Source organism: Notechis scutatus, chromosome 9 (genome assembly GCF_049901735.1).
Source record: "Notechis scutatus isolate UNSWTSFEM ecotype Mainland chromosome 9, rNotScu1.2, whole genome shotgun sequence".
NCBI lineage: Eukaryota > Metazoa > Chordata > Lepidosauria > Squamata > Elapidae > Notechis > Notechis scutatus.
Window position 1 is genome coordinate 10,090,680 of NC_142017.1, and position 12,421 is coordinate 10,103,100.

General features: G+C 38.3%; 1 protein-coding gene across 1 annotated transcript in view; it reads right to left on the bottom strand.

Moving 5' to 3' along the window:
- Positions 1–12,382, bottom strand: part of CEP89 (centrosomal protein 89) — a 29,890-nt gene extending 17,508 nt beyond the window's left edge. Inside the window, exons 1-12 of the mRNA XM_087971531.1 lie at positions 12,228–12,382; positions 10,647–10,753; positions 8,436–8,597; positions 7,632–7,827; positions 5,887–5,980; positions 5,421–5,449; positions 5,156–5,207; positions 4,329–4,544; positions 2,945–3,087; positions 1,779–1,829; positions 1,483–1,566; positions 350–459 (exon numbers count right to left, since the gene is read on the bottom strand). Coding sequence (XP_087827657.1) covers positions 350–459; positions 1,483–1,566; positions 1,779–1,829; positions 2,945–3,087; positions 4,329–4,544; positions 5,156–5,207; positions 5,421–5,449; positions 5,887–5,980; positions 7,632–7,827; positions 8,436–8,597; positions 10,647–10,753; positions 12,228–12,266 — 1,283 coding nt within the window. The 5' untranslated portion in view covers positions 12,267–12,382. The remainder of the gene's footprint in view (positions 1–349; positions 460–1,482; positions 1,567–1,778; positions 1,830–2,944; positions 3,088–4,328; positions 4,545–5,155; positions 5,208–5,420; positions 5,450–5,886; positions 5,981–7,631; positions 7,828–8,435; positions 8,598–10,646; positions 10,754–12,227) is intronic.
- Positions 12,383–12,421: the final 39 nt, after the last annotated feature.

The window sequence follows — 12,421 nt, forward strand, 5'->3', positions numbered from 1 at the left end:
GTATAGATGTTATATTGTGAATAATTACATTTTTCTAGGCAAAATCTGGTATTTCTTTTAGGACAGCATTCTTGGCATGTGCTGTTTCTGCTATCAAATATTCACTAAATATTCACAAATTTTCACTAAGAAATATAACCACTTAATAATAACCAAATAGCAATAGTTATTTTAAACTTAAAAATAAGTTTAATATAATATAATGTATACTGATCATATTATTTCTGCTTATTTAAACACTGTTGAATTTTTACAGGATTTAATATAACTAAAAGTCATTGGGTAGGTTTTTATAAACAAATTACAATAAAGAAACAATCTAACAGGTTCAAATAATAGTACAATTTACCATTCTTTGGTATTAATAAAAGTACCAATATTTTTAGTTAATTTTTGGTGTAACTGCTCGTTTTCCTTCACTACTTCTTCCACTTGTACTTTAAACATCTTCATGCTTTCCTGAAGGAAAAGCAAAACAAAACATATATTCACCATGGTAAATTCAACAAATACAATTTGGTTTTACGATGAAGAAGATGATCCTTATGGGATTCATTAAATTGAGTCATTATTGTCTTTTAAATATCCCAACGGATAATCACACTGCTCTACTCCAATCAGAGTTTATATTATAAATATGTGGACTTTAGCAGAGACGAAATTGTCAATTTTTTAAAAAGTGGTAAGGGACTGAGGATAGGAAATAAGGTCCGTTTGTATAAAACTTAAGAGTAGGTGAGAGGCCTAGAAGTGGAGCTCTTGCCTCACAGTCAGGAGGCTGTGAGGTGGTAGGTATTAGCAGAAATTTCCTTCTTTGGGCAGAAAGAGAAAATATCTGCTGTGAGCTGTGCGTAGGCATCAGGAAGGGAATGTAAATGCTTGGTTCCATTCAGTCACCCCGACTCAAGGGATTATAGGGTCATGTATATATATATATATATATAGCAAAAGCACTTAGACATAGACCTCTTCACGGTGCTTTACAGCCCCAAGTGGTTTACAGCAGTGATCCCCAACCATTGTCCTCAGCGGCGCGCCCAATCTGGGTCCTCATTTACCAACCTCACCCGAAAAGCTCAGGATGGCAAAGGCGTAAGACTTGTTCAACCTTGTGGGACCCTGGTTTACAGAGTCAGCACTTGTCAACAATCTGGTCCTCATTACCAACCTCACAAGGATGGAGTAGTCAACCTTGTACCTACTCTTGTAATTTAAGAGTAGTCCTCTTAAACAGCAGATTAGGTGAAAGTTCTCCAAAGAGGAAAGAAAACAGCCTGACATTTTCCTTGACCACTTAGTTTTTATGTGTAAGAATCATATATTTTATTTTTTTAAACTTATTGTGTATTTGAACACTTGGCAGCACTGATTTGCAAAAATCTATTATTTCCAAAGATATTTTAAGACTGAACTGTATTATACAAACACTTTTCTAGTCAAAAGGCATTGCACAGATTTTAAAATACAGAGCTGTTAACTTGCCTCATGCTCTAGAATCAACTCTTCCTTTTCTTTCATTCTGTCTTCATAGGCCAACAGAAGAGGAGATAAATATTTCATGTCAAGCTGAACAAAATAAAGAAGGAATCTTCAACCCATTAAAATGTATAGCAGCATTAGACTTAAAACATTTTAGTGAAGATTATCTAATCAGATAACAATATTTTAAGATTTTATTTTAAGATGTCAATAAGATAATTAATTATCTACAATTTGGAAACAGATAACGGTGAACATATCAGATACTATAAAATGAAAATTGTTAACTTATTACTTACCAGCCATGGAGGTATTGGTTTTTTCATTGGCAGACTTCCAATCTTCACACTCTTAAGATAGTAAAAATATAAGCCACATTAGTACCAACAACTTCCTGTACCTATGCATTAAGGAAGTATATTTTTTTAAAAGAAATCACAACCAGACTAATACAACCAAAACCTCAGACACCTATTAAAATTGAAAGTGGAAAGGAACTATAATGAATAATCTTGATTAAATAAATAAACAAGGATGCAACCAGGAAGAGTATACATGATTTGATAGAAATAGCTGAGTGATCAAGCAAGCATAGCATCTCCCCTGTTTGTTAAAGTAGAGAATCCTTTTTCAGACTTTCATCTGAAAAAAGATACTACTGCTTTAAAGAGTCAAGGCATAATGAGGATGAGCAATAAACAGGGTACATGGGAACTGCTATCTTCATTACACTCTGCTTTGGTCACCAACATTGTGTGCTGAGAATCAGAATGCCATATTCCAGTTCCATGAGGACAGGATCTCTCTGTGATGGCAGTGAACTCTGGGATTGGAATAATGGTACATGAGCTTGGGAGACAAGGCAAAAAAGACACAGCCAAGGGACTGGTCAGATAAAAGGCAGCTGAGCTCACAGTAAGAATTCAGGCAAAGCAAGAGGCTCAGCTGCCTTTCATCTGACACAGGTCATTCTCACATACCATTACAGGAATGCTCTCTCTTCATGAAAGGCTACAAAACTATAGTACATAGTTGGTACTATAACTAAACTTTGAGGCACCTGCTAAAGATGTACCACTTCTCTGTATTAATGTTGCAATAAAGATTGGTGTTTGGTTACATTTTTCTTCTCTTCACTATTTTAGTGACTCTGTTAAATTTATACATTTTTAGTTTTATTGTGCGGGTGATGGAAGTAACTGTTCTGTTGTAAATGGCTATAAAAATTACAATAAAGGGAAAAGGTATTATTAAAATAAGAGCAACTATCACTAACAATAACAACAACACGGAGGAAAATTTTGAAAGCCTTTCTTGTGGTCACATTGGAAAAGAGAGTATATGATACCCAAGCTAGAACACTGCTGTTAAAGAGAGGTGAATGTCTTTTTTACGAGAACCAATAAGCTGGGAATGCTTAAACACTAAAGATACTATATTCTAAACAATCTTGAGAGAACATTACCTCATTGGGGGAAATTGGTCTGTACTTTGTTTGATAACGACTTAGTTCTGCATTTAAGCGATGAACAGTCATTTTCAAACTATCATTTTCATCTACTAGTTCCTGGGCTTGTTGTCTTAATAACAGCAATTCTGCGCCTTCCTCTGGATTAATACAAAAAAAGAAAAAGCAGATTAAATTTTATAGCCAGGTGCATATTACTAAAACATCTCCAAAATCTAACTGAAGCTGAAGGCTGTATAATCAAATTGAACTTCTTTAAAGATATGGTGATTCCATAAAACTATTTAAAATTCACATGTACAACTAGGAATCCCCAAACAAAATGCAATTCAGGAGCTATATATGGCAATTTAATACACCTATTTTGCTGCTAGTCTGAGATTGTATAAATGAGAAGATTCATGGGCAGGAATAAATCGTGAAAGCTAAAAAATTGTGCAGGCTATAAAATATAACGCAAATCCAAAGGACCACATGACAAAATCTATGCATGTAACTTGGGACTACAGGTCAATGACAACAGCAGATACTTTATATGAAGAAGATACTAGGTAGAGCCAATTAAAGGACCAGGCAGCAGATGATGGGGGTGGTGGTGGAAATTCTGCTTAAGACCCCTAAAAACCCACACCTAGGGGTCCAGAAGATCAAACCTGCCTGGATGGATATTACGTAATTTTGGAAATTACGTTTAAAAAAATAGCCTAAATCTAAATCTAATGAGAATAAGGAGCAGAGTGTTCCATTACAACTGACATGTGATGATGATGTCCTCATTTTGGGAAGGATGAAACCATCAAAGGCAACCTGCTCAAATGTCCTTGATATTTTATGACATGCTTCAAAGAATCCTATCCTGAGGTGGGGAACTGGAATGACAAGTTAAATCAGTGTACTTCAAATGCCAGCCTTAAGATCCGAGGAAGTGCATAAAAGCACTTTCAAAGTGGATCTAAAAAAGCAACAACAACAAAAAAAACCTGGACCCAGCAGAGGAACCCACAGCAAAATGGAAAAATCTTTCCCAAACAATCCAATTGACCTGCTCATTCAGAAATGCATTTCTTGGGACATAAATTCTGGAAGAGGAGAGTCATAGGACAAACATCAGGTTACTAACTCAGTTAATTTTTAAGGTGCTTTCTTAAATATGATACAAAACATTACCATCTGTTTTTATCATCTCAATTAGTTCCAGTTAAATACATTCTAACTTATCATTTCCCCCATATCTTTCCTAAATTTGCCAGATATATTAAATAATGGTACATGTAGAATGATAAAATTCAACCATTCTTCCCTTGATTCCCACGTATATAGTTTTATTCTCTCCCACATGAACACCATAAATTATATTTAAAGAAAATAGATTCCTTTGCACCTTCACTGTGTGAATTCTGCTTTTCCTTAAACTGCCTGTTCTCTTTTTCCAATTTCATAATTTTTAATTGGAGTTCCTTGATTAACTGCTTTGACTGTTCAAGTTCGGAAAATAAGGTCTGGTTTGCATTGTTTAGATGCCAATGTTGTTCTTTTAATTTCTGGAACTTCTCTCTGGGGAGAACCATCTGTTCCTGTTTTCTGTGGAGGACTGCATCTACCCAAGAAATGAAATAAAATATTTATCAGTCACATAAATATATGCAAACCTTTTGTTAAAACGCCTGTACTCTAAGAATCTTTATTTAGAAGCAGGCATTTTGCATTTATTAAAAGGCTTCTGTCTCAACTTAATCCACTCCAGTAGCTTGAAGATACTTATAACATTAATAATTATTAAAGTTACACAAGACATATCTTAATTCAATTGCAAACTGCAACAGATTGTTATGTTTTTATTTTGTGGGAAACAATTTACCGTCTCTTCACCCTCTAAAAGTCTTATGGTGAGACCAGATGTACATTGAGACTGGGGCTATTATTAATACAAAATATACAGAGTGCAGTATTTTGGAGTTAAAGTAGAAAAAAAAATGCAGGGAACATACAGTATTTTTCTAGCATACACAGCAACCTCCATTTCCATTTTATATTCCACGGTTTAGCATTTTACCCAAATCTCAACAATAGCTTATGTTAACAACACAGGGAAACAAACAAGTCCCAAATTCTTGTTAGGTTAAATTATGGCTCAGAACTACACTCAATCTATTCCGTAGAATCCAACACAACTCATTTACACTAAACTTAAATTTAGAGAGTTTGTACCTGAAGAGGAAGGCGGTATTTTATTCAGGGGAGTTTCACCTGAGTTGTCTCCCTAGAAATGGAAGAAAATATTTAACCTAATTTCTTGAAGGACTCCTCATTTCTCCCCACAAAATATCAGCAACTATTCCAAAAGGTATACACTGAACATTTAAAATTGATGTTCTTTAGTTCTAACTTGGAAAGTTCTTAAAAAAATTTTTTAAAAAATTCTAGATTCAATCGCTTAAATAAAAATGGAACTTAATTTTTATGCTGTTCTTACCTTAAACCTCACTCCAGGATGTTCAATTTCTGTAATATAAAAATGTATTTGTTTTGAGGTATAAAAGAGAAATATATCAAATGCTCCTAATCAAGCTTGAGCTTTCATGATCTGTCTAGTTTCACCTCATTTAGTTTCTATTTTTTCCACCTTTATCTTAAATAAATATCTTGGCAAGTGTAAAGGAAAACAGAGGTTTGTGCAATGAGGGTTTTTATAAAATGCTATTTTTTGCTCTATTCACGGAAAAAGGTGAAAAGAAATATATGTTAAGATATAGTCACTCTTGTCCTGTTCATTTGGATTCAAGTTCTCTCTTTCTCACTGTCAACTATGCAGTCTTTCCCCACATGGAGGGAAAAATTATCAGAGTCTGAACTACAGTACTAAACCAAACAACACTAAAGGTGGGAAACAGATGGTAGAAATATTTATCGTCTCCTTAATCCTAATGCTCATTTCTCACCTTCAACCTGAACATTTGGCTGGATGAGACAACTTGGTTCGCAGACAAAAGAATCTTCTTCACCATTGGCACTAGAAGATACTTGGAGTTTTTCCTAAATAAAATTTTTGCAATACATTATAGAAACTGATGTTACCAAAAGGCTCTAGGCAGCTGACGATGTCATTAAAAAACAGAACATTGATTAAAAAGAGGAAAACCAAAAACACATGAAAGGACAAATAGTGGGTGCAATGTACAGTATGTGCTTGAACGCACATTAAACAAGACATAACAAACTGCAGCCTCCTGAGCCTTTGATGTCCTGTGAAAGCATCCCTCATGCTCAAATTGAACCATGAAACAACAGACTCTATGATTTCCTCACAGTTTTTAATGGATAGTGAAAGGAAATAGGAGCTGTGGAGGCACAGTGATTGGAATGCACTACTGCAATATTAAACCCCGCCCACAGCCAGGAGTTCGATCCTGACCAGCTCAAGGTTGACTTAGCCTTCCATGCTTCTGAGGTTGGTAAAATGAGGACGTAGATCAGGGGTGTCCAACCTTGGCAACTTTAAGACTTGTGGACTTCAACTCCCAGAATTCCTCAGCCAGCAAAGCTGGCTGAGGAATTCTGGGAGTTGAAGTCCACAAGTCTTAAAGTTGCCAAGGTTGGACACCCTGACGTAGATTGTTGGGGGCACTAGGCTGATTCTGTAAAGCACTGGGAAAAGGTATATAAGTCTAAGTGCTATTGATAAATAACTATTTAAAATCTCTTACTGGTACCTCTTAATATTAAAAAAAATTACTCCTGTCCACCTTAGAGATTCCCTATCCCAAGCAAATACTGAAACCTGAGTACGAAGAGACTATGTGTTGAAGGTCCTTTCCTATATGGGATATACCACTTATGGGATGTAGGTGGCTCTTCTAGTTGGCTGCTCCTTTGTTTTGGAACAGCTCGGACTCCTCTACAAAGAATGCCCCAAATCTCTTTGTGCAAGTTAAACACAATGACAACACTGTTAACAGAGGGTTTTGAAGTTTAGTGTGTTAACTGTCTTTCTTTATATATACAGCAGACAGGTGAGAGGTCAACTGGTTGCAAATAGATGTGCAGGAGTTTAGAACAGGGGTCCCCAACCACCGGTCCGCGGACCGGTACCGGTCTGCGGAACAAGTCCTACCGGGCCGCTGGCTTGCTGGGCACCGCCATCTTTTTGATGAAAAGTGCTTCCGGTGAGCTTTTCCGGGTAGAAAGCCATTCTACCGGAAAAGCTCACCGAGCGCGATGCCGCCATCTTTTTGATGAAAAGTGCTTCCGGTGAGGTCACCGGAAGCACTTTTTCATCAAAAAGATGGCGGCGCCCAGCTGATGCCGGTACCGGGCCGTGGCGCCCAGCTGATGCCGGTACCGGGCCGCGGCGTAAAAAAGGTTGGGGATCACTGGTTTAGAAGGCTTCTTTTGCAAGGGAGGGAAGTTACTCTTATTGGTGTAATACATCGACCAGTATCCAACTCGGGGGAGGGGGGGGGGAACTATATATGTATATTTGTCTTTTTTAATGCACGTTTTGTCTTTGTAAATTTTTTTCTAAGTTTATATTTTAATTTCTTGAATAAAATAAAAATTATTATTTAAAAAAAAGAATGCTACAATCTCTTAAGGACCACATAATAGAAAATTTCCAGGGAAAACAAGGATGGGGAATCTTATAATTTATGCTCAGATAGCTAAAAGAAAAATGTTGAAAGCTTACGTGTTTGATTTTATGTGGCATGGCATACATAACCTCATGACTCCTGTTTTCTTTTTTATTAATAATCTGACGGCCGGGATCTGATTCTTTTTCTGTGTCAGAAGTGAATGTATCCATGTCATCCTCACAACAGCTCGCAGACGCTTCCAAAGTTTGCACAGCATTCCTTTCACCACCATCATTCTTCCAATTTGGACTATAAACAGAAAATACTAAAAGTGTAATCCAATATATGTATTTAACAAAAAATAATTATATTAAGTACTCAATGTTTTTTTAAAAAGAATATAGGGTTTTTTTTAAACTGAGCTTTTCTGTGTGATATACTTTCTAGTCAACAAAAAAGAGATGCTATTTTACAGGCAATTAAAAATTCACAGTGCTTCTCATATTAATGCTTTTACTAGTCAGACATTTCTTCTGAATATTTGCCAATCTCAAACCAGAAGTGCTTTTCAAAGAAAGCTTGTTTATGGTGTTTTAAGAAATACACAAACTACAACTGGCTACAATATTCAGAATTTGGGAAATCTGTTTATTCTGAAACTTTCTTTTTTTAAAGTGCAGTTTCCAAGATTTAGACCTGCTAAAAGTCGTTATTTTTAGAATCATTTTGTAGCAGAAAAAGGGAAGAAAGAAAAATGTATAAAAGTGGCAGTCACATAGACTGCAGTTTACATTTGTCCTGTTGGAACTTTGTTGTCCAACTTGTTCCAACAAGTTGGAACTTCGGACTTCCTTGCTAGAGAATAAATTATTTTATACCATTGGATTAGGTGTGCCGAAATGTGCAATATTTTCTACCTCATTCGTAGCTCAGTGACAGTGGCATATGGTTCAATACAGTCTTCTTGATCTTGCAAGTAGCTAGCATCACTTTCCGAAAGAGATCGCTGACGAGGCTGAGGGATGGCAATAGTTCGTCCAGTTAAGGTCGTCACAAGAATAGCGGCTGCTAAAGCAGACCTGGAAAAAAATCATTTCAAAAAAATCACGGATCAGGAGGATGGGATAAGATAAGTAAAACACTTAATCGTAATGAGTTCAAAATATAAGTTAAATTAAATAAAACATACATCTTAATACAATTGCTTCCTGAATCTAGTGTTTCCTTTCAACAGCTCTGGGAAAAGAGCCAGCTTTATATATAGCTACTCACATATTTTTCAACAGGCTATAAGACTATTTACATGGAAGGTCCAGGTTGTACATTCATATGTATATGAATGTTAAAACATGACATGGTTTCAACTATCTGAAATAATGGAGGAAACACCCACAACGCACACACACAAAAGAAGAAATGTTTCTCTACAATAGAAAAGTATGGCAAACTGTTTTAAGTATTGCATGTGCTGCTGAACACCTATATTGGATCTATTAAATCCACTGCTGGATTTAATCAATTCAACCCAATAATACCGTATCATTTTTCTTAATTCTTATAGGAGTAATCAAAACAATTCACTTAGTTTATTATTTTTAATCTTAGTAAGCTAAATTCTAATCTCAACCACAATGCAAAGTTTATTAAACAGGAAGCCACATTTCCTACTTTCAGCTGCACTGGCATTTATACTCAGGGGTGGGATTCTACCAGTTCGCACCTATTCGCTAGAACCAGTTGTTAACATTCTAAGCAGTTCGGAGAACCGGTTGTTAGAAGAAATTACTGGCCTAATCCTGTACGGAAGGCAGGAAGGAAACATTCTGGTGTTGCTTACAGAAACTGCCTCTCCATTAATCCTTATTACATTCTTGGCAGGACTAGACTTCCTGTCTCTGGAACTTCTCTGGAGTTTTTTCCCCCTCCTTTGCTGGTACTTTGCTTGTGTGGAGGGACCATTCAAAGTTACAATGGTACTGAAAAAAGTGACTTATGACCATTTTTCACACTGACAACTGTTGCAGCATCCCCACAGTCATGAGGGCAGGCGAGGAGATGCGTGCCTCGATGTAAGTGATATTGAGTTGGCCACGCCCAGCCAGTCACATTACCACCAAGCCATGCCCACCAACTAAGCCATGCCCACAGAACTGATTGTTAAAAAATTTGAATCCCACCGCTGTTTATACTCTATCTCCATCTGCATTTTATTGTATATGCACGTGCTCCACAATGCTCCCATGCAAAGAAGGATTCCAGCTGAAGCAAAAGTGGGCCAATATACAATCACCTTTCAAAAGTGCCAAATATTTGGATAGCAATGGAGGCATAATTGCTATCTACAGTAATAAAACAACATTTGTCAGTGATGGAAGGAGTCTGAATCTCTCCAAAATAATAAGAACCAAAAAATAATAAGATCATAGGCTTAATATTATCATATGGGCTGCAGCCCATATGATAATATTAAGCTGGCTATGATCTATAAATTTTTGGAAGAAAGTCTGTTTTGGTTTTTTTTGTATTTCAAAGACAAGCTAACATTTGTACTATCAAGTAGACTGTGTTCAAAGCTGCCGAAAACCTCTTTAAATTATATAACATGCAAATACCGTGTTTCTCATATAATAAGGCCGGGTCTTATTTTTTTTGAGCCCCGAAAAAATGGCTAGGCCGTCTTTTCGGGGGTGACTTAATTCCCCCCCCCCTTTGCATCTTCGGGCGGGCGGGCGGAGATGGCTTGGATGTTGACCTCGGCGTTGGTGGGGCACGTCGTATCGGGGTCAACGCAGGCAGCCCCATATCCGGGTGTGCAACAAAAGTACTTCCTAACGGCAAGCCCCCCCACCATTCCCCCCCATTTCGCATTTTTTAATATAGGCCTTAATTTTGGGGGGAGGGGCTTAATTTCATTTCACGCCTATAAAACACGCTGGGACTTCCTATTGGGGGAGGCCGTATTGTTGGAGAAACAGGGTATGTGGTACCCATTTGTCTTTCAAATGTAATCATACATATGTCTGGTATATACAAATGTACAGGCAAGATAAACCATACTAAATATTCAGATATCAATTAATAATATTAATTCTATTACATGACTGCAAATCAAGAGATGAAAAACCTACCTGGGCCTTTCTGGAGAAGGGTTTGGACTACGAGGGGGAGGGGTGCGGGGGACAGCAGGTTTAGGAGCTATGGTAGCTGCAGGGATCAGGCCATGAGCTATATGTTTCTAGACAATTTAAAATAAAGTTAGTTGGCAATGATTGAACTAACACAATGGAGAAACACAAAAGTGTACATGCACGAGGATGAATAACATGAAAGGAAGGAACATGAACATGCAAATCAATGTATGTGGTAAGCCTAAATGGTTTTGAATGTGATGCGCAAAACGACCATATTGCCATAAAAATAATAGTTATCCTGTGGCTACCGACTATAACTTTTATTATATATTCTATGTATTTATTTTCATGCACATTTGATTCTTGGGATTACAATGTAATTTTTGAAATGTTCATTCTTAGTAGAAAATATCATATTCCAATAAAACAGCTATTCTGTTTCAGAAATCAAAATTACTGGTGATGTTTATATACGGTAATTTCCCTAGATTCAGATGACAATCTTTCTATAAGAATCTCCATGAAAGCTAATAGCTATCTTTTCCTCCTTCTACCAAATGCAGTTAACATACCTAGTCAGTTTCATCATTTATCAAGACATGCAAATCAAGAACTCCAACTTACCTCTTGGAACAACCAGAATCAACGTTTGGTTTTGTCATCTAACTTTGGCTTGGTCAGAGAGGAGTAACCCAAAGATTGAGGTGGATTGGATAGGTATGTGGGGGGAGGGGCAATGCGGGTTGGGAAGGGTGCCTAAGAATGCATGAGAGGTTGTGTGCGGGTCAGAGACAGCATTGTGGGGGGCAGCATGGGTTGGAAAGGGTGCGAGTTGAGGAGGACACACAGAGGTCCATGAAAAGTACCATGAGTCAGGAAGAATGGATCAGGGAGAATGCGTAAAGTTGTCCAAGTGGTGCTGCATAGGACAGATAAGGTATGCCAGGGAGGTAGCACAGGTCAGGTAAGTGCATTAAGGTACAGAGAAGAAGTCACAAGGCTTACGAAGGGCACCCAGGGTGATGGTGTGTGTCTGGAAGGATGCATGGGTGTTCTTCCCTCCCTTCCTCCCATTCCCTTTCCCTTCCTGTCCCACCAGGAAGATGACAACTGCCAGGTGGGAGGGGGAGCAAGGGATTGCACAAGTGACTGGGAAACTGTCACAGCACATTGACAATGGGAGTCATTGTCACCAAGCCAAAAAAAGGTGAACTTTTCCCAACTGCCTCCCTTGAATCATAGGGGTGGGAAGGGACCTTGGAGGTCTTCTAGTCCATCCCTCTGCCCAGGGCAGAAGAAATCCTCCCACCATTCTGGACAAATGACTGCCCAGTATTCAACCACCAGCGATGGAGCCCCTGCAACTCCAAGAGGCAGGCTGTTCCATTGCTCCCTTTCTGGTCCCTCCTTCCAGATCCAAGCTGGGATGCTCGGGAGGAGCCAGCCACCTGGTTGCCATGGGAACCGGAGCCACGCTTCCCATCAGGGACCGCCGGCTCATCCTCCGCGCTTTTGATCCTCTGACTTTCCCTCCCCCTTGAACTATTAATTCCACTACCACCCCAGGGAAATACTCACAAACAGGCCTTTCCGGCCCCTCCTGAAATAAAACGGCATGAGGGCGAAAAGGCGGAGGAAAAAAAACACAACAAACGAGAACGAAGCTGGGAGCCACAACCGGCCAGAGGGAGCGGCTGCCCCTCCCCTCCCGAAGATGCGGACGCTTCCCCTCGCAACCACACAGCAATTAGCCGCAAGGCGATTGGTTGCTG